Raw genomic sequence first — 25100 nt, 5'->3', positions numbered from 1 at the left:
TTTGGTTTAACCAATTGCATATTCAGATAATATCCTATATTTGCATTATATGAAATTCTATGAGAGCTAATTTTAAAATAGTATTGACTTGTTAAACCCATTAAAAACTAAAAAATTAATTTCCTCTATGTAAATTTTGTACAAATACATAGTAAGGTAGCATTTGAAGTTCAAATAGCTTAATTGAGTTTGAAGGGGGAAAGGTCATTTAATTGGTCTATTGAAATGTTAACAGAAACAGATATGCCAAGGAATGGACTTTAATGGCAGCAGGGTTGCGCTAATGTCTGTATTCACTTGCAAAATTGTTAATTAGGGCACTTTGGTAGTTCATCTGTCTTTCCATTGATGTGCTTAGTCCAATAGGGAAATCAATTTTATAGAAGAAATTCACAGCTATAATAGAATCTTAAAATGCATGTTTATTTTTTATTCCCAAGAGAATACTACATACAATAAAACCCGAGTACATTTTGAGTTAAAGACCTCTGGCTTCTCTTCTGGTTCGTAGAATGTCATCATCATTTTTCCATTTTACTTTCTTGGTAAAGTTAAAAAGTCCTATATGAATATCTGAATGTAAGTGAAACGTCTCTTAGCTGAATATTTCTAGAAACGACTGTCATTGTTTTAAGGGAAAACTAAGGAAGGAAAAAAGGAAGGAGTGAGATGTGAGTGATATTGCTGTTGATTATCCAACCCTCTTCAAGTTAAGGTGTCAGTGGCACATCAGTCTTGTTGATGCGTTTTGCTGGGTATCAGTGCTGATCACATTAACTAGGGAGAACAGATAAGCAAGAGTATTCCAAAAAATTTTAAGATTTCCTTATTAAGCCTTATATGATTCTTTTTTTTTTGTTAAGTGGAGACTTTATTATGAAGTTCTAATACTGAACGTTGTTCTTATGCAATCTATACATACATAGTGCAATTTCTACTATTACATTGACTTTTAAAAGTGTTTTTGGAGTTAAGGAAGGCTATAAGAATTAACTTTTGAACAAATTCCAAATATTAACTTCTAATTTTATAAGTTTCTTTTGTATAAATTTTGTATAAATAGTATAGATGTTTGAAAATATAAAGAATCTTAGAAATCATCTAATATAGACCTTTTATTTTGCTGATGAAAACACTGAGGCCAGAATAAGAGACTGTCACAGAGCTTTTATTTTCTGACTCCCAGTCCAACATGTTTTCCTTCTCCTAAGCCATGCTGTTTGTTATACAGTTAATTAATAATAAAAAATTGAATAACTGTTGTTCAAGGAAAACAATATAGATTTTTTAAAGTATTTTAAAAATTATATTGGATTATTTGCTATAGTGTATGCACAGTTAAATGAATCCCTAATTTGACTCTCCCAAATAAACTGAAAACTCATATTCTACTTGATTTATTTCACGTAGAGTAAACCTTTTGTAGTTTAGACTCTGAATATATAGAGAATGTAAAATATTATCTATCTATAATAAAAGTACATATTTAAAAGATTCCTATAGAAAAAAAATAACACATTTTAATATACTAAATTTGCCCTGATTTTATGATAATGGAATACGCATCTCAGGTTCCAGTGGTTTCAGGTTTATTAAAATAGATGGCTGTATATTATTAAAATATTGTTGAAAATAATTACATTACCCTGTACCATGAACAGTATAGGTTTATTGCAATGCGCTTTAAAATCATTAGTAAAAATATTAACCTATATCTTGGTTCTTTTCACTTGGTTATTTTTCAAACTGCATATAAATGTAGCCCTCATTTGGCTTAGTAGGGTAATAAAAATTCTAGAACATTTCATTGTACCAGTATGCAAATGTATTTACATAGGAATAAGTCTAGGTTTTCTTAAAGAGGGCAACAGAATTGAAAACTGAGGCCAACAAATAAATGAAAGTTTCTCTAAATCCATTGGATAATAGAGGCAGTGTTAAGGCTAACCATAGTGTTGAACTAAACAGAGGGATTACTCCTGGGTTTTGCATCAGTTGTTTTCTGCCGGGTGGCCTCACTTGTCAAAAAAAAAAAAAAAAAGTTTAACAGGCAAACATTCACATAGGCACATTGAGAAAAGAAGTATGCTTAATTCCATCAAAGCTTTAAAAAAATCAATCATTAATTTATTCTACAATTGTTGGTCATTTGTGAAAAGCATCTGGCCTTTAAGTCATAGGAACCCAAACACAAGTACAATGTGAACACTTGTGAAGAAGCTTCAAATTTGGTATAATGTAAAAAAAAAAAAGCTATATTAGCGTGTGTGTGTGTAGCTGTATTTCACTATACAACTGCATTTGTTTATTCATAATGCTTTAACTCCACTTTGTTTTTTTTTTGAAGGTGTTATAAATGCAAATGTAATATTTTTTAAAAATTAGAAAATTGTTAATTGGCTGCTTTAAAAAGTCCTGCCTTTTTACGTCTTTTCATGGTTATTTAGCAGAGTGATATTTCAGCAATCTTGGCATTACAAGTCAGAGGTTTCTAATGAAGTCTAAATTCAAGATAGTAAATATATTTTTAAAACAGTTTCAGAAGAGACATACCCTATTTTCCATATGGCTAAGTAATTGTTAAGATATTTGTTTTAAGCTGGACTTAGACACTCCTGACTGCTCTCTAATTTGATATAGCTAGTCCAAATGATTTTATTCAAGAAACTTTGGTAGGAGAATGCAGTGAAGTAGATAAATAATTTTGCAGCTATATTCATATTGCAAAGTATAGAACTAAATCAGTCATTATTACTGTACTAACAGCATTTTTAAAATAGCTTTAAAGCTAGCAGTAGAACAGCTCAATGTTGAGATACATTTAAATATTAAGCTTTAAGTTGGTCAAGTTTAATGATCTAACAATATATAAATAGGCACACACCATAACCACAAAATTATACATAGCAGGTTTTTTCTATTTATTTATTTATTTATTTATTTTTGAGAATGTACCTTTAAATTGTAAAAGACCTAAGAAAAGCCTTAAAGGGTGAAGATTAGAGCTTAAATTAGAAATAAAGAAAATCATCATTTTAATTACATGCTCTAATATAATATGAATAGTTGATATATAAAAACTATACCCTCCATGAGAACATACTATTTAGTCTAGTAGTTTGTTTCTGTACAAAGAAAATAAAATGTGGTTTAACCAAATGCTACTGTGCAGAGGCTTCATATAGAAATGATCTATTTTCTTACTGCTAAACTAATTTTACCAGATTACTCATATACTGTATTTCACTCACAACAGCTCTTTAGCTTTCCCTGGGCTTTTAATAATTACAAATTAAGAAAAACTATGAACACTTTTCATAAATAAGGTTTGAGTCAAGCAAAATAATAACTAATAATTAAAAAGTTGCTTTTTTCACAATAGAAAAAATACTATTCTTTAGACATTTATCACTTAATGCCATGAATATATTATTATAACAAGATGAACATGTTTCTACAATGTATATTGAAAGTAAATCTAAAAATTTTTATGCCATATGTAGAATTCATGTGTAAACTTTGTTTAGCCCTCTTTTCAAAGGCACTGATATCCAAAATATTGTTAGGGTACTAGAGATGAGAGGAAAATCACAAAACCACATGTGAATTATAATGTTTGAGATGGTTCTTTGAGAATGTGCAGATTATGGCTTGCATAGGGACTCCTTCCAGCTCTCTGGGAAAATGACCTGTTGACATTCTTTTGGGTCATCATCCAAGATAGGAGGGCAACCACAAGGATTTAGCAGATAAATTCATCCCCAAAGACCTTTATCCATTTCATTGCAACTTGGAAACATTCATGTTGAATAGTAGCATTAATGTATCCCATTTAGCTCTTCAAAGTGAGCCTTATGTTTAAAAAAAAAGAAAGAAAAAGATGATGATGAAGAAAATCAAATGACTAGTGTAATAACTTATTTAAGTCTTCTAAGAGGTATTCTTTATTTACATAATTCTAAAGCACAAACCATTTTTTTTCTTCATACTATTTTCAAAAATAGAGTTGAGGTCTATTATAGTGAGCAGTGAGCTTTTGAATTTTAACTAACTGAATCAGTCCTGCATGTTGCTTGCTAGTTGTTTATGACAAAGATCAGAAAATGAATTAATGTTTAATGTTGTGTTCTGAAATGAATGGCAACATTTTTAAAAGATTGGAAATTATGTCACTTAGGTTCTGTTTCTGACTCTTTTTGGACTTTATGATTCAGGCAAAAGAGAAAAGCAAAGCTGTGATAAATGTACTGAGGGTATGCACTAAGATTCACACACATGTCCTTTCTTATAAATGGTGAAAAAAACTTTTTGACTCAAACTGGAATGATACTATATAGGGTTGAATGTGCAGGAAAGGTTCCCACAATGCATTGTGCAAACCTAGAGCTAACAAACCCTGCTGCTTTGAAACCCCCATCCCCCCACCCCCAAAAGACAAAAGCACAATGAAATAGAAAGCTTACCACCGGTAGCTTTCAAAACGACAAACTAGGCAAACTATACATCTCCACCACTCCAATTTTGTCAGAATGCTAATGAGCTTGCTCTGATCTTTACTCGGCTTCCCGTGTTTTCTACATCTTCAAGGACCACATGGCGCTAGCAAAATAAAGACAACTAAATGAGAATTTCGAATGCTTTTTGTGTTAGGACCTGGTGCTTTTCAGTGGACGCACTCGTTGAATATTCTCAACTTAAAAGAGTACAACAGGGGGTTGGGTATGAACTTTTTAACAGGAGGAAATTTGTACAAAAGTAAATTAGTGAGATGAGGAAAATATGAGAAAAATTTCTGATTAATTTCCACTCCATAATATCAATGACACCTTCAGCCCCACTCATACTCTTCTAACAAGAGATGCTGATAAAAGATGAATGATTCTGTGTTGTTCTCAGTGAATGTTTAGTGGTTTTTTAATAGCAGCATTCTACATAAAAGGCACCAGGAAGTACTCCGCATTAGCAGTTGAGATCACTAGTTAATAGGATGATGTCTTTTAGCTTTTGTCACAAGATTATTAGAAAGGATGGGTTTCTGTTCTCATCGTTGCATAGTTTGGAGTGCCTATTGAGTACAAGTGCTAAAATACAGGTTTCTCAGTATTGTTTCACATGTAAAGGAAAAAGCCTTTTAATGCAACACCTTTTTCCCTTTTTACCAGGTGATTTTGTTATTGATCTCTAATCTGCCCCTTTAGCTGTATTAAATGCTTGAAGTGTTCTGCTTTTCATTGTAGCCTTGATGCTAGCTGTTTGTGTCTATAAATTCATTAACATTAAAACAGGGTCTATATAGACCATTTGATTCTATGATTTAGAAAATGGCAGGTTATGTAGTTTTTATGGTTTAGGGTATACATAACAGCATAAAGTTAAGATTTGCCTAAAGTTAAGAGTTGAGTACTTTAAAAATATGTTCTTTGCTAGAAGAAACATATTTTATGAGATTTAAATTATATATTTGTCAGGAACATTCTTCACCAGCTCTATCTCTTTTCTTTAGCAACTATGCACATACTAGAAGATTAGGAGTAGTCAACTCCATTTCTCACCATACCCATATCTAAAAAGGGAAAATGAAAACCCACACTTGGGGACATTGTCGTATATAAAGATATCTGAACTTAGAGTTAAACTGATTCTGTACGACTAATAAATAACCAGGAAAGGAAGTTTGATACAATAACACTTGTCAGGTTTTGTGTGGAGAAAAATTTTCATAATGTTTCTCACATTTATTAACACATATGTTTCTGATATTTCCATACACTATTTTTTAAATTTTCTTTTATTCTGATAAATTATATTTTTGTATGTTGAGCTTTGTTTACATGGCTTAAGATATTGCCTCTTAAGATAATTATAATTTATTCACACTTCTAATGAAATGAAGGGGGTAAAACCCGATATTAATAGGAATAACTTGGACAACCACAGTTAATATTAAGTCGGCAAAAAATAGAAACTATCTTCTAAATACAAGAGGTTTTTTAAATATTTGGTTATTCTATAGTCTCCCTCATTTAGCATATTTCTGTGCTTCTTACAAGTATGAATGGGAGTTAGTATTCATGTAATGTCTCCATTTTGTAGAGGTTCTTTCTTTAATAAACATAATGTCTATTTTCATACAAATTACTATAAAAAAGAGACCATATTATTGAAAAATATATATTAAATCAATTGAGATGTCTATTTGGGCATTTTAGTTGCAAAGCTAAAAACAATTTAAAGCTGTATATTTTATTAATGAATTTTTTTCTACCATCATATGATATACCATGGTAAAATAGAAAATAGAAGTTTTTAGCTTATTAAAGTAGAAGTTTCCATTTGATCTCTGTTGATATAAAATATTAAAGGGACAGACAGTATTACAATCTTGTCTCTGCAAAGGAACTTTTCATAAATAGAAACAAAATAAGTAAGGGAATTTGATGCTATAAAGTAAATAAAGTGACCTTTAAGGTTCTATAATAGCGTAGACTTAACCTGTCGTTCCCTACTAAAATAATTACTACTAACAATTCAGAGGGCATTGAGTCTGTGTCATAATAAAGAAACCAGTTTAAAAAACAAAATTGTGTCTGAAAATTTTCTACAAAGTAAATGTTTAACACAATTTCCAGAGGCAGTGAGCCACATCCTCTGATAGACTGTGAGTTGATTCCTTTCTGGAAGTAAAAGACTACATACTTTTGGTAAATGTGGTGTTATATGTCTGTTTTGTGTGTCTGTGTTTTCAGCTGTGTCAAGATTTTAGTTACTTTATGTCACCTAACTCCAAATATGCAAGATAATATAAAATCATATTCTAAGTGCAAGAAGTGATACAACTTCATGCAATTACATCCTAATCCAATATTCAGAAAGATAAAAAATGTAAAAGAACATGTCAAACCATTGATTCTCCCATATCCTTGGTTAGCAGAATCATAGCCAGGTGGAAGAAATAGTGAGCCAAGGCCCAGCTCTCTAACATCTCCATGAGAACCTTCTCTCTGGTGCTTCTGTCCATTACGTCTCAAAGCCCATCTGTGTTCCTCTGCTGTTAGCATAATTATAGGAGAGGCTTTTCTTCAGTGCTTAATCCTCAGTATACCTTCATCTGAAAACATGGACTCAGCCCTTTTAGCAATGAGTAGGAACCCTGGCTGGGAGAATGATAGCCAGCATCTCATTCTAGTGTTTGCTATATTCATTCCTGCTTACTAGTTCAGCTTCATAGCTGTGAGCCTCAGTTTCCACTTTACTAGAATAAGGACACTATGGCTTTAAAAATAAAAACTGGGGGAAAGAAGCTAACTGCAACCCCCATAAAGGATGAAATTCATTTAATTTTTCATGTTTTGTGATTTTCACTCATTTAACAAATATTTTTTGAGCTCTATTATGCCTAATGTACTATACACTGAGAGTAGAAACTTAACCCTGGTTAGTGAATATAATTAGTTCAAATTTAGTCACACTGAGTCAAAGTTGATGTGGTATGGCATCTAAGAGAATTGTGATAATTAAATTAGGTACCTTATATCAAGCATTTGCACAGTGCCTGGTGCATATACTGACTTCAGTAAATGTCAGCTATTATTATATATATGATCTCGTTAATACTTAAATTTGTCAAGATCACTTTTAGAGTAAAAAAAATACTAAGATGAAAAACACTAATATGTTAGGAATGTTACCTATCATCATCAAGCATTAAATAAAATATAATAAATTAATTTTTGCACATTTATACATTTTATTATATATTACATATAGATTGGAATAGGCCTTTGATTATTGAAAGCAATCAGTGATTAATAGAAATACAGTGTAAAGAAAATAATAAAGTTTGTTTTAAAAGAAGAGTTTGCATTTTAAAGTGCTTGTAGTGCTTTTACTCTTTACTTTTTTTACACTCCAACGTTAAAAATTGGTAATAATTCTGAATTCTTTTGTTTATTTTCCTTCTATATTTACAAGGAAAATTAAAACTTGTCATACTTTCAGAATTTCTTTAATCTCAAAATTTCATCTAATTCAAACATTTAAATACCTTTCTATCTGCATTTCATTATTTGAATTATTTAAAGAAGGAAAGTACATAAATTATATCTAGAAGTAGTAGAACTCAACTGTTTTGAATCATTTTAGTTCATGCAATAGGTATTGGATCACAGGATTTCTAGAAAGGAAGCTCTGATTCAGGATGTAGAAAACATCCGAAGGTTCTCATTTCTAGCATTTGTTTCTTCTTTCCTTGGCACTCACTGTATGTTCCAACTTTTTACTATATACAGTATTTAAGTATATAGGTGACTTTTTCATTTGCTGACTCATGGTTATTCATTTATTCAGAACAAATGTATGTAATTTTCACCAGTGATATTTATAAAGTATTTTCTACTAGAAATTTTGAATTGGAAATATAAAATAAAAAGATTTTAATCTAAAGAATCAACAGATCACCAGAATTTTCAATTTGGAACATGTCTATTGCCTAAAGTGAGGTACATCCTTATTCTAGACTGCAGTACTTTTTTAACACTTGAAAGAGTAGAAATTCCAGGAAAATGTGTTTTTCTCAGCAACTATCTATGAAACAAAATTTAGGCATTTGAACTGATTTGGCAGCAACATGTTTTTCTTCTGAATGTGAAATTAAATTTGTGTAATGTCATGCCAATGCTAAAATAACATCTTATACATAGAATATCACCCTTTCTTTTTAAAAAATCTTAGTGACTTATTTGTAAAAAGGCTAAGATAGTGGTTCTCAAACTTTTATCTGCATAAAAATATACCTGAGTATTTTGTTAAAAATATAGATTCCCCAGGCCCTGCCTAAAAGATTTTGATAAAGTGGATCTGGGGTGGGGCCCATATTTTAGGCAGTTTTAATACAGGTGATCCACAGACTACATTTTGAGAAACAAGGGGTCAAGATATATTAAACTTCCAGTATTACAAGTGCTAAGGGAAGTAGTACAGCAACAGCATAAAAATTCAAGAGCATAGACTTGAAAATCACCAAGATCCCAGCCAGAATCTGGGTGGTCTTAATTTTTTTTTAAAGGCTGATAAAACTTACTTCATGAAGTTATTGAGAGTCTAAAATATATTGATACAGATATAGATAAAATTTATATGAGTACTTAGCATGGCAGAGTGTTAGCACTCAATATAAAAGTAGTTGCATCAATGGTAGTAATTCCATTATTTATTATTGTTCCTACCTTTACTTTAAATTTTTCTTTAGCTTCTAAGCACATCTTGCATTCTATCCTAATTCCTCTCTTCCCTCAACCCGCAGGCATGCACTGTCCCCCAAAAAATGCCTGAAGAGTTGGTTTGGCAATTAGGCGTAAAACTGTTAAGTTGTTGGGTTTTTTGGTTTTTTTTAACCCTTGGCTTATATGTAAAAACTAACTGATAATTGTGTGAACATTTTCACAACCAAATAACTGGGAGAAAGCCTTAGGAATTTGGCTAGTCTCTCAAGCTATGTAAGTTTCATTATATGAGTTTTGTGAGACACATACAAAAATAACTTAAGCATTGTATTTTGAGAAATTTATTTTAGGACGTACATGTAGGAACCCACTTTACAAATGCATTTTCTCCTGTTTGGTTTCATCTTGACACTACCCTAAGAAACTTAACCAAGATTTTATAACTTTTCTCTTACAAAGAATGACATCACCAATGGCTAAGCATGTGTGAATTGTCTCCACAGTCCAGAGTAAAAATCAGGGAAGTTTATGGAAGAATGCAAGCTCTGCTCTAACACCTTTCTCTCAGTTTCCCCAAATGGAAACACTTTTCTTAAAAAGTATAGATGTTGATGTACAGAGACAACTGGATACATACTGACCCTTATTAGGTCCCTACATCTTTGAGATAGAACTGTCCAATTGAATAGCCGGGAACCTTCTTTTTTATTGTACAGACTTACAAAGTTCTGCTTTCAAATCATTGTTCATTCCATTGTAGAGACATTACCAGCTTTTTTCTAGTGGATTGTAAATTGCTATGTCTTTTTTTTAGCTATCAGTTATGTCTGTAACATTTTGCATAGGCATCTATGTGCATTGCATAAGAAAACTAAACATATATAGTCAGTGTATCTGATGAACATAATGTAATTAATAAGCTGGATTGTGAAAGGCATTCATCTACTCAAAGAACCCATTTCCTCAGGAAAAGTTTACAGTAGATGTTAAGGAAAAACTGTTGAGCCGGTATCTATTTTTTAAAGTAAAATTATATATTTTTAAATGCTTAATGTTACTGATTAATTTTTAGTGTTTATTACTGAGAAGTTGTTTTTTTTTATTGTTAAGACTTTGTTTTAATGGAGAATGTGGATGAATGTTGTAGAGAGAGGAAAGTTAATCAAAATTCTGCAATTATTTATATAGCTGAAAGAATAATTTGATACAAATATGTATATGTAAACAGTTATTTTCCTGAGGGAGTATCATGGACTTTACCATCAAAATAAGAGTATATGCATTGGTTTTTGCCTTTGTTTTTATGCTGGTAACATTGAGTGAGAGCTGATGAGTAAATTCACTGTACACAGCGTTATGAACATCCAAGTTGCAAGTCCTCTGCTTTTACTGAGTGGTTGTGTACGTTTTACCCACCCCAAAGCCACCCAACACACTCCCCCAATGCCAGTTCACTCTGAATTAATAGCACCACTTGGTGGCCAAAGCTAGGAATTGTGTTGAGTACCAACATTTCTTCCCCACCAGCAAGCATAATTTCCCCCACTAGACAGTTTCGAACTGGAATTTGACAGATTTGGTCATAGTCGTATCTGTTTTGCTTTTGAAGGATTTAACTATGTAAAGAGAGTTAAAAACATAAGTCAAGGAAGATACTTAGGCTGATAAAAAAAAAAGTTTTAATTTAAAATAGAAATAGTTTTATATTTCGGGTGTCAGTAACTTTCCACAGAAATAAGATATTAAAGTAATGATAATATTTTAATTTCTCATGAGAATAAAATTAGAGGAAGCCAAAATTTAAAACTTTTATACCATTTTTTTCCTCAAGTGATTAATTTGAATCTCAGTAAAAGGTTAAAATTATACTGAATGTTGCAAAATTGTCAGTGTAGACTAGGTAGCTGTTTTACTAAATTCTGAAATACATAATGTTATCAGGAATATTGTGAATATTGTAAACAGACTTGGAGTTGACCATGATTTGGAGTGGGTATGTAGGTTAAGTGTTTTAGATTGATTGCTTTGAACCTTTTTAAGTGAGCTGTAGCCTTAGAGAGGAGAGGGTGAGGGAGAGGGAGAGAGAGAGAGAGAAAGAGAACATAAAACACAACAGAATGACATATAGCTAACTGCTGGCCCCTAACATTTACGCCAGAATCTGAGAGGAACTCTTGGGGCAATATGATGTTGTTCCGTCTAAATTTCAGATCTAAAAATTTGTATCATGATAAAAGGGGGAATTAAACAAACATATCACAGGGATTAAATTGAGGAGAAATCTGAAAATATCTTTGGGAATTCTAGAAATTCTGGGAGTCACACATTAGATATTTATTTTCCCTGAAATTCTGACTGAAGGAACTGCTATTAGCAAAAGAACCTTGGAATAGACTTAAATCTTTGGGAGTTCTAGAGATTCTGGGGGAGTCACATATTAGATATTTATTTTCCCTGAATTTCTGAGTGAAGGAATTGCTATTGGCAAGAGAACGTTTGGAATAAACTTAACAAAACGTATAGCTTTGAGAAGGAGAATGTCTCATAGAGGGTTTGCATTTAAGTAGCTCCTTTAAGAAAGTAAAATGGAGAATGGGTAGTTGATGGGCTTCTATACTTGCAAGGAATGAAAAAGTTGAAATGAATGGTCAGATGCATTTTAGTTGATTGGTCCAGTAAAATAACTATGTAAAGACATTAGAAATACCATGCTCAATGGAACTAACGTCTTAAGACTTGCACCAGGTTACTCAACATGTTTACTTCTGTGGGTAGGACTTTCTGATGCTTGCAGAGGCCGTCAGAAAAAGTAAGATTCTGCCAAAAGCAATCACCATGCTTTACTCCATCAGTAATCCTAGGAATCAGACAGTCAAGGAATCCTGAAGCTTGAATAAAGAATGTGGCTTCCTACTGTGTGTGTGTGTGTGTGTGTGTGTGTGTGTGTGTGTGTGTGTGTGTGTGTTGTATATTTGTATGTAGGGGGGAAGAAAGAGGGAGGGAAAACGAGGGAGAGTGAATGAGAATAGAACAATAATAACCGTTATTATACATCATAGTACTTATATAGCATTTATTATAGGCCAGGCACTATTCTAAGTGCTTTCTATATATTAACTCACTTAATCTTTTTAAAACCTTATAAAGTAGTACTATTATCTCTTAGGCTTATTAAAGTAGTACAAATGAGGGAACTGAGGCATAGGGAGATTAAGTAATTTATCCTAGTTTTCATAGCTCTTAAAGAGAGCTAGAAAGAGCTAGAACTTAAATGCATCCTAATAATTCAGTGCTAGGTAGAGCATTCTTGTTTGGCCATTTTCATTGAAGGCTGCCTCAAATGCTCAAATGGAGTCAGAGTAGCTTTTAGTTGCCCAAGAAGTGAACAGTTTTATTTTTGGAATCCCCTGTTTCTGGAAGATATCATACACCAAACTGTAATTCAAGGATCTTACGGGCACATCTGCATAGGAAGAAAGGCTGACTCACCTTGATATCCTTGATGCATAGCCCTGGTTCAAGTCCCAGTGGCCTACATGTCAAGAGCAAACAAAATCCTTTCTACTAATGGATGAACTAAGTGAACAGAATGTTGGTTGGTTGGTTTGCCAGAGGTTTGTTTTTCTTTTTTTATAGTTTTTCTTATTAGAGCCACTCTGAAGGCTTTGACAAGATTGGCCTGAATTCTAAATAAAGGGCCTATTCTGGTAACCTTGGTTACCTATGAGTGTCAAGTAGGGTGGCTAAGAGTGGTGGATCATAGGACAGATTGCCTGGATTCACTAACCATTAACCAGCTGTATTATTTTAGGTAAGTTATCTAACCTCGTTCAATATTTGATGCTGTCATCATCATCATCATCATCATCATCATTATTCCCTGTCTATGAGAAAGTTATTGGTTGTAAAGGGTCTGATACGTGGCCTCTTTGCAACACTGTTGTTCCCAAGGCTTCAGGAAACAGCACTGTGGATGCAAGTCCATCGTGAATGTCTCTTGTGTATACTGATGAAAAGAATGGCTCCATTGACAAAGAAGGTTGAGGGGCGTTGGACAAGGTAGTATGGTACTGAAACTCACACTAGTCAACTGGCCTGATCTTGAACAAGAGCATTCATTGCATTTGATTCAAAGTGTTGTGTTGTTGTTGAAGCCCTATACAGGTTAGAAGGCTGCTGGAGATGGTTCTGCAGTGTTCCACTTTCATTAGGCTTCTGTGTCTTGAGAATGAATGTGGCCATGGGCTAGAAGGGGTTAGGCATAATTCCCTTCCGCTCTCCCTCACCAAATAATTTAAGGGGTTGCATAAAAGAGGGTGTAGTCCACGGTTACCTGGTTATCTGAACCCAAGCATGATCAAAGAAGGTACGGGGCAGAAGAGGTAGCACACTGGGGTAAGGGGTTGAATTCATCCCTTCCTGGAAACTGGAGGCTCTGGGGATACAGAGGCTCCAGTTTTTAAAGACTTTAAGCAACACAGAAGGAGGTTACCTAAAAGAGTACCTGACTAACTTGACTACATAATACATCTTTGGAAAAACTATTAGAAAGAATTCTATTTGGAGTACATTTGGAACATATCTACCTGGTTTGTTTCTCTATATTTTAAAAATTGTATATATTTAATTTTCCACACTCTCAACAGAATCTAATTTCATTCTTACCTGGCATTTAGTATTTCATCTATATTGCCAATTTTGTAAGCTGATTTTAAAGATGCTCTGCTTTTAACATCAAAATCTCTTTCTGTAAAAATGATGAAAACTTAACATTCTCAGTGAAACTTTTGTTTTAGAAATATTTGGTTTTTCTTGTTAAGGACTTTCTTGTCTTAAAATTATATCAATTTGTACTACAAGTTGTCATTTTGTTTCTTTTTTTTTACTTTATTTTGATGACTAGTAAACTTTTAGATGTGTTCTATTAGCCCATAATTTTCAATCTTAAAACTTACCTTTTTCATTTTTTGCTAAAGCAGTTTTCAGTGATCTACTTTGTTCTTAAATCTCTGAAACTCCCTGCAAATAACTAGACTGTCATTACCTGGAGCACAGCCACATTGTTGTGTCACCATGGCTATGGATGTCTTTCCTATGCACCGGGACACCGATGACCCATTAGGACATTCACTTTGTTTTTCCAGCTGCAGAGATAAGTTTGTACTGATTCACCCACATTTTTCACCTACCCTGCTTATGACCAATGACTTACTAACTATAGACTTTGTTATAACTAACAAAGGTTTAAAATATAATTTGTTCATGGAGTTTACCCTCTTTCCGGCTATCTCTGATTATGTGTCTGTCTGCACATTAAACTATGAGCCCTTTTGAGGGAAGGGACCACATCTTTGTATCTCCAGTTCCTGATTTCACCACATGCCATCATCACCCTCTTCATTATCATCATCATAGCCAGTATTTTCAGTCTTGAGTATTGTGCTAAGAACTTTACATGGATTTTCTCCTTTGATTCCTCTAACAACCATGTGAGGTAAGTAATGTGATTATTCTTACCAAGATAGAGAAACTGAGGTTTAGAGAGGTCAGTCAGTCTAAGATCAAGAGGCTCAGTCCATTTTATTTTTTTAACCAAACTGGAAAAAAGCCATTGTGGATGCAGAGTCAGTGTTCATCTTATTTGCATCAGATCTGACTAGCACAGAAACTATAGATAGTATACAAATTGGCCCTACCAGAATTTATAGTCTTATTCACAGGAGTTTCTCAGAATTAATAAACATTCATAAACATTCAAATCAGTAAACATTCATAAAGGTAGTCCTTAATTTATAAGAGGTCTTTATTCTAAAGATTATGAGTCAAGTGCTTTTCCATAAAATAAAGTATGGGTTGGGTCCCAGACCACTCTATAAAAAACTATGTGCCAGATGACCTTAAAAAAAAAAAAAAAAAAAGAATCCCTATTCTAATAAGATTCCCCCCAGAAATTTTGACCTACTTGAATATATAAAAGTTTAGAAATATCTCTTGTAATATTTAATTTAGGAATATATACATACATATTTAAAATCACAGATCTTAAAATACATTAATCTAGAAATACTGCTTCTCTCCACTCCCACTTTTCGAGAAATAATATTCAGCAGTTCATGGTCATCTATGATATGAATGTCTCTGTCACTTCTAGAGCTACTCTTTAGTCGTTTCCATGGCGTGACAGTGAGAAGGCTCTAGAATAGGGAAGGGGTAGGTGCAGTCCAAACAGAAAGGGCTTCAAGAGAGGGGAGAAATGGCGGGGGGAAGCTTTCCGTGTGTAAGCATGGCTCACAGTTCACATTTTCCCCTTATTGGAGGAGGCCTAACTAATTCCCCAAGTAGACTGCAGTCTGTTTGGTTGAATGATGCCTGAAAAGTGACTCACTGTATTTTATTCCATTTTACAAAATATGTTAAGTGTACCTTAAAAAATATAGTTTCAGAATTCTGTTCTGAGTGTTTTGCCTTTAGCCAAGTGCCTGTTTAAACAGTAGATAGTCAAGATAGTCATGCGTTACCTGAAATGTGGGTCACATTAGCACACGCTCTTGCACCGAAAAGTTATGGGTGCAACCCATCCAGTATGTAATTTTAAAAAAATATTAAGCTATAAATAAATAGAATGAATTTCATCAGTTATAATATGCCCATGATAATTACTTCCATGCTTTTAAATTTATTTTTTTCTTTTTGCTATATTAAGTTTGTGCTTAGTTTTCCTTTTGAGAAATCTGGCACTGACCTTAGTCATAAAAAGGCCTTTCAGACTCTAGTAAGGAGTTAGTACCAGAAGACTGCTGTCAATTTTCAGTCTTGAGAAATAGCTGCTTCTCATGTGTAAATTTGTGGAGGAAAAACTTGGGTGAAGTTGTCTATACTTCCTCCTGTAAGAAGTACATATATAGAAGTCTGCCAAAAGTTATCTGTAGAGAGATGTTGCCGAGTCTCTCCCCACATTCTGTTTCACTGTATGGGTAAATAAAAGGTATGTTCATTTTGACTTCAGCAAAAGGAGACAGGATTTTCCTCAAGGTTTATATTCTGAATACTATAACAAATATATGATGCTAAGCAAATAGTTTTAAGACAATTGATTCTGAAACCATCAATAAAGATTAAGAGCTTCATCTATATTAATTGCTATTGGAGGATATTCTTGGAGTAGAAACATTAATAGCTATTTGCTTCTGTAGTAAAATTTGTTTTCATAATAAAGCTCTATCTCCTAAGTTTAAAATATTTTCTAAACCGGGGCCCTGGAGTCCTGCAATAATGTTGGCTTTGGAGTTCATTTGTCCGTGACCCTGCATGACTCACTTTTCTCATACTTTAAATAACTACCAGATTACACTTTCTTTGTTATTAAAATATGTTTTTCCAATACCAGTTAGTTGGACACTTTCATGTATCTCTCTCGTAATATATTATGTCTTTAAGAGGTCATCATATTCATGTAATTATATCATCAAGATGATTTGTAATGGCAACTTTTCTGTTTTCATGTTTGGTTTGGCTTTGCTATGTTGTGCTCTTTAAGGGTCATATGTGATCACTAGTCAGCCGTCTCCACTGTGGGGCTACGGCAAGATTTCAGCGTTCTTTAATATTTTCATGGTGGTAAATCTTGAATTTGTTTATATGTACAACAGTCTACATTTTTATGTTTTCATTCTTTCCCACTGAATTCATCTTTTGTTCCACTAAAATTGTATTGTTCCTTATTTTGCATTTATATAAGGATTAACTGTCTAAAAATGTATCTTTCTAAATAGGTAACTTTATAGTGAAAGATTAATTAGGAAAGTTAATTAGTAGACAGCTTTTTAAACTACGATTCAAAATTTTAGTATTTTAACTTCGCTTTTATTCGTTTAAAAATTTACATTGAAAGTACTGCTTCTGAAAAAAATAAATGAAAACTACATACAAATTCCTGGTGAATGAATGATATTTTTAATGAAATTAAATCTTAACTTTAAGTCTTTTTTTTTTTTTTTAGGAAATGGAATATAAAAGTGGTTGCTATAGTCAACTAACATTACTTATGTAGTGCTGTGTATTATGCTGCTTTCTATTAAGTGGTTTTTGTTAACTATGTGATAGGAAGAATACTTTGAAGTCATATTTACATAGTTTTTTCCTTTCATTATTATTCTTGATTATTTAATAATTTTTACAAATCATATTCCAGCTACAATAATTGATTAGTAAGAAAAACCTGACATGGAGACTGCAATGTCAGAAAAGATGTTGCACTCCTGGAGGCAAAATAAACAGAAGTCTTTAAGGAAACAAAGTAGAAAGCAGTTACTACCAGAGATTATATTAATTAGTCAATACTTTTAAATGTTCTGGTCATGTTTCTATTGGTTGAATATTTATAATAAATATGAGGCACTATGTTTTAAAAGATAGTATAACAAATCAGCCATGCTTTCACATATTAGTAACTGTGTATTGAACTGGGTTATTTTGACTTTTTTAAATTTCAAAATGATCTTTAATACTGTATCTTTAATTTTTCAGTTCATTAAACAGAAAAAAAAACTTTTAAATTAAAAAAGTATGAGTATTGACTCTAAAGTAACAAAAATGTAGTTATAAGTAGAAATCAAAGATAATTTTGAAAGAGAAGCAGTTAACCAGGTAGGTTTAAAGAAAAAAATAAATGATTTATGGCCATTTTATAAAATAATGACAGTCTTCATTTTAAGCTACAATGTAAAGTGCTTTATTCTGAGATTATGTATTGTGGCAGAAGCTAAAACTGCCTTTTTTCTAACAGTGCCAGAATACAGCCTCCTTTTCTTTTTGCACTAACAAGACTGCTTTACCACCACAGCCCACTCTAAGTAATTAAATCAATCCTTTGTACTTACCGTATTCTCCTCTAGTGACGGTACTAGATCTGATTATATGCTTCATGCATATTCAAAGTACCGCACTGACAGCTCTTTAATGAGCTCTTACTTAATCAGTATGAACAATGTTCATCTTGTTCTTTTTTTCCTCATGCATTAGAGCTAGGAACAGTTGGGAAAAATGAAACATCCAGCATTCATTTGAAAAATATATTGTACTTTGAAAAGTGTCTAAGCTAAGGAAGTTGCATTCTGCCCTTTAAAAGTCTGATGGACAAATTGGATTACTAGTATTGGATTAAATAACAAATGGTTAGAGGAGAAATGAGAAAAGCTCACTGTGATCACAGGCTTTAATATTTTTTGTTACTTATAAAGCTAAAGGGGTCTTTAACCAGTTATTAAAGTCAGGATTAATTTGTAATGGTTCAACTTACTGGCTTTTAAAAGCTTTTTAAATTTAAAAATTTTTAAATCCCTAAAAACAATAGTGTAATGATGTATTAGAAGAAAATTTAATTTTTTTATTACTGGGCTAAGTATAGATTTCCATCATTGTGGGCAATCTCAGATAAGAAGTTAGTGAAACATAATTGATTTAACCTCAAATATGTTTTTTTCAGTTAATTTATATAATCTATGTAGCAATGTGTCTAAATATTTCTTAAGGTTAGGCTTATTTCCTTTTGCAACATGAGATTCTCGTATTATTATTTCCCAACAATTAGGGGAGGGAGTTCTTTTATTCTTATCTAAAAATCATAGGCATGAGTTAAACTGAAAATAACACAGTACCACATCAATATTGTTATTGTCACGGAAGCAGTCTTCCATTGAAGAAAATGATGCTAATTTAGGAGTAGGCCAGTTCCTTCTAGTATTGCTTGAAAGCCTCAATTATAGGTTAAATTAAACTAAAAACAAAGTTTTAATATGTCTCTGTTTTTAGAAGCTACTTAGGTTATGAACATAAGAATTAAGTCTTTAATCAGGAAATAAAATATAAAAACTGTGCCTATTAATATTGCACACATGTGTGATTTCACTGATCAAAAAGGCCTTCACCAGGGTACAATTGGCCTTTTTCCAAATTGCAAGCTTTTTCTCAGCTTTTTCTTTTTACTCTTTCTTCTTTTGTTGCTACCCAGGGATTTGTTCCTATCGCAGCCTATATCACATGACCAGTGTCAAGACATCACATGGTCCAAAGTGAATACACAACTAGCTACCCTAAAGGAGAGATTAAAAATACTGTAAAACAATAAAGACTTTTGTTCATACTCTAAAAGAATCTATCCTAAGTCTGCTTCATAGCATAAAGTTTTAACAGCATTTAATGAAGGAACATATTCTCACTCTTCTCCCTAATAACGAACAATAGATAATCTATTTTACAGGAATGTTCTGAAATACATGTTTAATCTTTTGCACACAGATCAGCTCTTTATACACTTATTTTCATTCTAAATTTTTCTTCAAATTTCTATTAATGTGGAAATAGTTAAATAAATTATGGTACGTCCATAATTTATGCAAGTATTAAAAAGAATGAAGTAGATCTTCAAACAGCGTGACAAAAACACAGGGCAATACATAATATGATCTCACTGACGTTAAAGAACACTGTACGAGTCTAAACAAGGTATATATGTGTGTGATAGACGTAGCTACCGTATTTCCCCCAAAATAAGACCTAGCCAGACAATCAGCTCTAATGAGTCTTTTGGAGCGAAAATTAATATAAGACCCAGTATTATTTTGCTATAATATACGACCAGGTTTAATATATGATATGATATATGATATGATATGATATCAGGTCTTATATAAGACTTTGTCTTATATAATTATAAGACCGGGTCCTATATTAATTTTTGCTCCAAAAGACGCATTAGAGCTGATTATCCGGCTAGGTCTTATTTTCAAGGAAACACAGTATGTATGTGGTCTGGAAGGAGCTATGCTAAACTGTAATAGTATTTACTTCTCGAGAAAGGAGGTAAGGTGGAAAGTTGGAGAGTGTGGGGTTGGTGAAAGAGGACTTGACTTTTTACTCAATTATACCTCTATATTGTTTGAATTTTTTTAATGGACTGGTAGTGTGTTTGAAAGTTAAAAGAAAATATCTTGCTTAAAAAGAAAATAAAACTTAGGGAAATAGCTGGATATTGAGTCTTAGCTGGGATATTTAGTTTTTTATTAGATATTTAAGTAAACCCTATGAATCTATACAGAAGTTGAAGTATCAAATGACGGCCTAGCAGAACAATAAACCTATCATGGGTGAAATTCAGGGGGAGTAAAAGTCAAAGAATTACATATTTGACTAGGTACAATTTGAAGGGAGAGAAAGGAAGGGAGATGGTGGGGAATTAATATTTTTCTTGAGGATGATTGTGGCCTACTTCTATGGGAACAATAACAAATATGCACTGTGTATTGTAATCCTTAGTACACTGGCCTTTAATGGGTGGTAGTGGTACAGATGGTGGAATGGATATTAGGGAAAGTGAATTTTAAATGTGCAGTCAGTAAATTTATAATCTAAAGTTTTAGATCATCTCTCTGCTCAAATATTCTCTGATTTACTGAATATTATTATGTTTAGTATAATGTTGGGGTTTTTTTCACAGATAGCTATAAGCCTTTTTTGGAACCTGGTCATCTATAATCTATTTAAAATGATTTGCCAGTATTTACCCATTAGGGATGACGAGTTCCAGAATGGTATATGCACATATATCTTTAGTTTACTTTTGGGGAGGAAAATAAGAAAAAAACAAGTCATTAAAAGTGGAAGCTTTCACAAAATCTCTGGACTTCCCTGATCTTCCTGCTAGTCTTGTAATTCTTATAATGATTTTTTAACTTTTTTTTTTTTTAATCATGACCATATGTCTGTCAGTGCCAGAAGTTCCTCATTGAAACATAATAATAAATCAGCCTCTGGGGAGGATTTAAAAGTTGGAACAATTTTTTTCTGACTGTACTCAGTGTTAATATGATGTGTAGATATGTTAAGGGGAACTGAAAAATACATGCTTAATAATACCAGCTTTAGAAGATTGGCTTATGAATTTTTAAATACTGATTTCTTTTTTCAGGCTTTGGACTTTAATCTTATGTTGTTATAAACAGTTTAATTTGTACTGTCAGGTAGCTAAAAAGTTTCACGTTAAAAAAACAACGCTTGTGTTAAACTATTTCCTTGTAAAAGTCATATAATAAGAAATAACTCTTTCTGAATTATAGGAAGGAACATGGAAGAAGAAGAAGCTATGATGCAGGAATGGTTTATGTTAGTTAATAAGAAAAATGCCTTAATAAGGAGAATGAACCAGCTCTCTCTCCTGTAAGTACTCATGACTATGCTTGTTTTTCCTACAACACTGATGAATCTTAAGCTTTCTGTCATTGCCTTCTTTGAGGTTTCATATTTATTAGGCTTAACTTTTTTATTCCTTGGAGATAATATTATATATAAAAATAAAAGTAGTGTATGACCAATTTTCATCTGAACGGTTTGAATTTTAAAATGGTGATAGATACTGAAAAGAACCCATTGTGTTTATAAACACAATCAATATAAACAATTTTTGAAATAAAGAAATAAAGCATTGTGTACAAAAAGGAGGTTTGGTATATGTTAAGGGTTAGAGGGGAAAAGAAATAAAATTGGAATTTATTTAATATCAAATTTTAAGTTAAAAATTAAAATAACTCTTAATAAAGACAAAAGTAACTTTGTATTCTACAGATGATGTTACCCTAAATTTTGGGATAAAAGATTAAGACTTACATAGAAATAACTGTTTTATGATTGCAAGAATTACAGTAAAATGGAGATTAGACCAAATGTAAGCATTCTTAGTCCTTAGCATTTAGTTCACTATAGGATTTAATGCTTGTTCCTTTTTGTTCACTAGCAATGTTCTTATATAATGCCACCTAGTGTGGGAAGGAGTAGGCTTACATGTTTTATTTTAGTGAAAAGATCTATTTTTGTCATTTCTGCCATGCCTGAACTTGATAAAAGAGTTACAAAGAAGCACAAAAAATAACTAATCCTGGAGTTTTTAATTGTCTCTATATTAAATTTGCACTGGTAGTACTTTGATGTTTCTTATATTTTTCACATGGAGTTGTAGACAAAGAGTGTTTATTGTGAACTATGAAAATTATTTTACAAAATAGCCTTATACCTGGCACTTAATACAAGAAGCATTGAAGAATGAGACTACTTATCTGCAAATTAAAATATACCTCTGTGCAATTCAAAATTGAAGGAGAAAAATAATAGCACTAATAAATATTCAACCTACGGAAGTTTTTAGGTTTGTGTATCGTTTGTTTGGAGTAGCTTAAAGTTAAAGAGAAAAGTCAGTTATGAGTCCTAAAATCAATGTAACCTAAAGGTTCTTTTAAGTGTTTAATGATTTAGTAATTAGCATATTGATGAACTTTTGTAACTTGCCTAGGGAAAAAGAACATGATTTAGAACGAAGGTATGAGCTGCTGAATCGGGAATTGCGGGCAATGCTGGCTATTGAAGGTAAGAAATGTTAGAGTGGAGTGCAAGGTACGTGAGGTGTCAATTGTCAGAGATTTAAAGGGTGTAATACACTTCTGGTCTCCAAAGGTGTGGTCTGACTAGAGACCTACAGGATTTGCAAATAAATGCCTTGGAGTCAAAAAGCATAGGTCCTATAAAATCTAAGGGGGACCTTAATTCAGATAATCATTATGCTTGCTATTAAACACAAAATTGTCCTAACTTTTGTCAGTAAGTTTAAATGTCAATAAAATGGAAAATATAAGGAGTTAAATGATTTAATTACATTTTACTATGTTCAATTTGAAGTTGTTCCATTGGGGAGGTGTGGGAAAGATTTATCATTTTGGTTTTTCACAGAAATATGTCACTATCCAATGTATTATAGTTCTTATATTCCAGCTCCTATTAACTGATTATTTAGGCAAAGATTGGCATAAATGAGACACTTTCACACTTTTCATCAAGCTTTTAAATGAATTATGAATCCTAAGCATGGTAAACATTAGCTAGCTTAACTATGATATCTACTCTGTATGATTATTTTTTTAATTCTTAGGTGTTTTAGAATGCTATTCTCCTTCTACATCTTAATTGAAAATGTCCTATAGTTAAAAATGCCTGCTTGAAAGCTAATCTTTTGGGCTCTGTAAAGTGGACCTTTTGTATAATCAGTGTAAATTTATTTTCCTATTCTATATTGACCTCTTAACCCATTGACTGTCCGTGGTAATTTCCTTCTTCACCTGATAAGGTACCTGATCCATAATAAGTCAATTCTAATTAGTTCAGAAACTGGTAATTCAAGTTTGTAAGGGGAAGACAAATGAAAACATATATTTTAAAAATATTTTAATTAATATTGTTATTAGACAAAATACACGCTAATTATCTAAATAGCATCTTATACATTTATAGTGTTATTTCACTTTTATATCCATAATCTCATTTGATAAATAACTGGCAACATTTGTGTATCTTCATTTAGAAATCAGATTTACTTTATTTAGAAGATTTCAGGTAGTCAGCTTCCTTCAATTGGCTTTCCAAATGTATCAAATTACACCATTGATAATGGCTATTAAATTTGTCAGAATTATTTAAGAAGTTCTGTGAAACTTGCCATTGAAATCAAATGTACAAGTATTAAATGGTATTTTTCTCTTGATATAATTTTTGTAGTCAGGGTATACTTTTTTAAAGAGATTAGAAAGCTAAATAGTCACTTGAAATGTAGTTACAGCAAATACTATTTATATAGTATATATGTAGGTATGTGTAATATAAAATGTATGTATCATAAAAAATGTATGTAATATAAAATGTAGTCTGTATAATATATAACTCACTATACAGTTTATTCTTTATAAATTCATTTTACATTACCCTCAATACCGAGTATTAAAAAAGGTTTTTTTTATCCATTCTCTCATGTATAGTAAATTAAACCATACTTAAAATACATGATACAATACAGTTGACTTTTAAGCACATATTACTTCTATCCCTAAACCAGTATTATTACCAAATAGCATTTTAAAAGGAGGGCCACAATATGTATGAAAGATCCCAGTTTCATTGGCAGTCCTGTCCCTATATACCAGACCTACAAGCTTAAATAATCTTAATATTTTATCTGCCTGCTCTTCTTGTATATACAGAAGACCAGTAGAAAGTCATATTTTTTCAAACTCTGTTTTGTTTTATTTTTTAATTAATATCATTGTCCCACATGTGGTTGTGCCTTAAATCTCAGCCAGTTTCTTTTGCTGGTTGAGGGAAAAAAGAGACTTGAGGAAAGAAGCAGCCTGTTCATTACAAATAAAGACACTTTCTTAGAGAGAGGCCCATCCCATTAGCCTGGGCAGTATGAGGCTGGGCTGTCCTGGAGCAGTACTGTCAATCGTGACCATCAGTGCAGTGAAGACAGTGTCCTCTAAGCCAACCCTGAGAATGGACACACATACAGTTCAGTAGCCTTTTGGAGTTTTAAAACACCACAGAAAAACATGCAAACAGGCAACACTGATTGATTTTGTTTTGCTTTCCTTTGTTTTAAAGTTTATTCCTCTGTTCCCATTTCTTCTATGTAGTAGCTATAAGATGGTTTTCGTAATAAATAAACTAAAATCTTTTCAAATAAATCTGCAGCTGAAACCATTTACCAGGAGAAAAGCACAGAATATTAATAGCCATAGCACACTGAAAGAAGTATTAAAAGCTTGCTTTGAGAGCAAAAGAAAAAATAATATTCAATATATCCATTCTTCTGAGAATCTATAATCACTTTGGCCTGTTTTTCACCTTTTTTCCCTGAGGTGTTTTTCATAGCAGGAGTTTCACTCTACCGTGCTAAGTTATAGGATCCCTTAAGCTAACAAACATCTTTTAGATACTTTTCCTATAGTTTTTTTTCTGTGTGTGTGTGTTGTTCCAGATTATTTAATGTCCCCTCAGGAAAGGTAA

The 25100-nt window shown here is 32.3% G+C and overlaps 1 protein-coding gene across 19 annotated transcripts in view; it reads left to right on the top strand.

Moving 5' to 3' along the window:
• EHBP1 (EH domain binding protein 1) overlaps positions 1-25100 on the top strand; it is a 668483-nt gene that overhangs the window by 638191 nt on the left and 5192 nt on the right. For all 19 annotated transcript variants that reach the window (XM_081069113.1, XM_081069112.1, XM_081069122.1 and 16 more), the window contains 2 exons: positions 21335-21434; positions 22561-22634. In XM_081069113.1, the coding sequence (XP_080925239.1) occupies positions 21335-21434; positions 22561-22634 (174 nt within the window). The remainder of the gene's footprint in view (positions 1-21334; positions 21435-22560; positions 22635-25100) is intronic.

The sequence above is a fragment of the Rhinolophus hipposideros genome (genome assembly GCF_964194185.1).
Source record: "Rhinolophus hipposideros genome assembly, chromosome: 12".
Classification (NCBI taxonomy): Eukaryota; Metazoa; Chordata; class Mammalia; order Chiroptera; family Rhinolophidae; genus Rhinolophus; species Rhinolophus hipposideros.
Note: the sequence above shows the minus strand (reverse complement) of the source record. Positions and strands in the feature narration are given on the sequence as shown.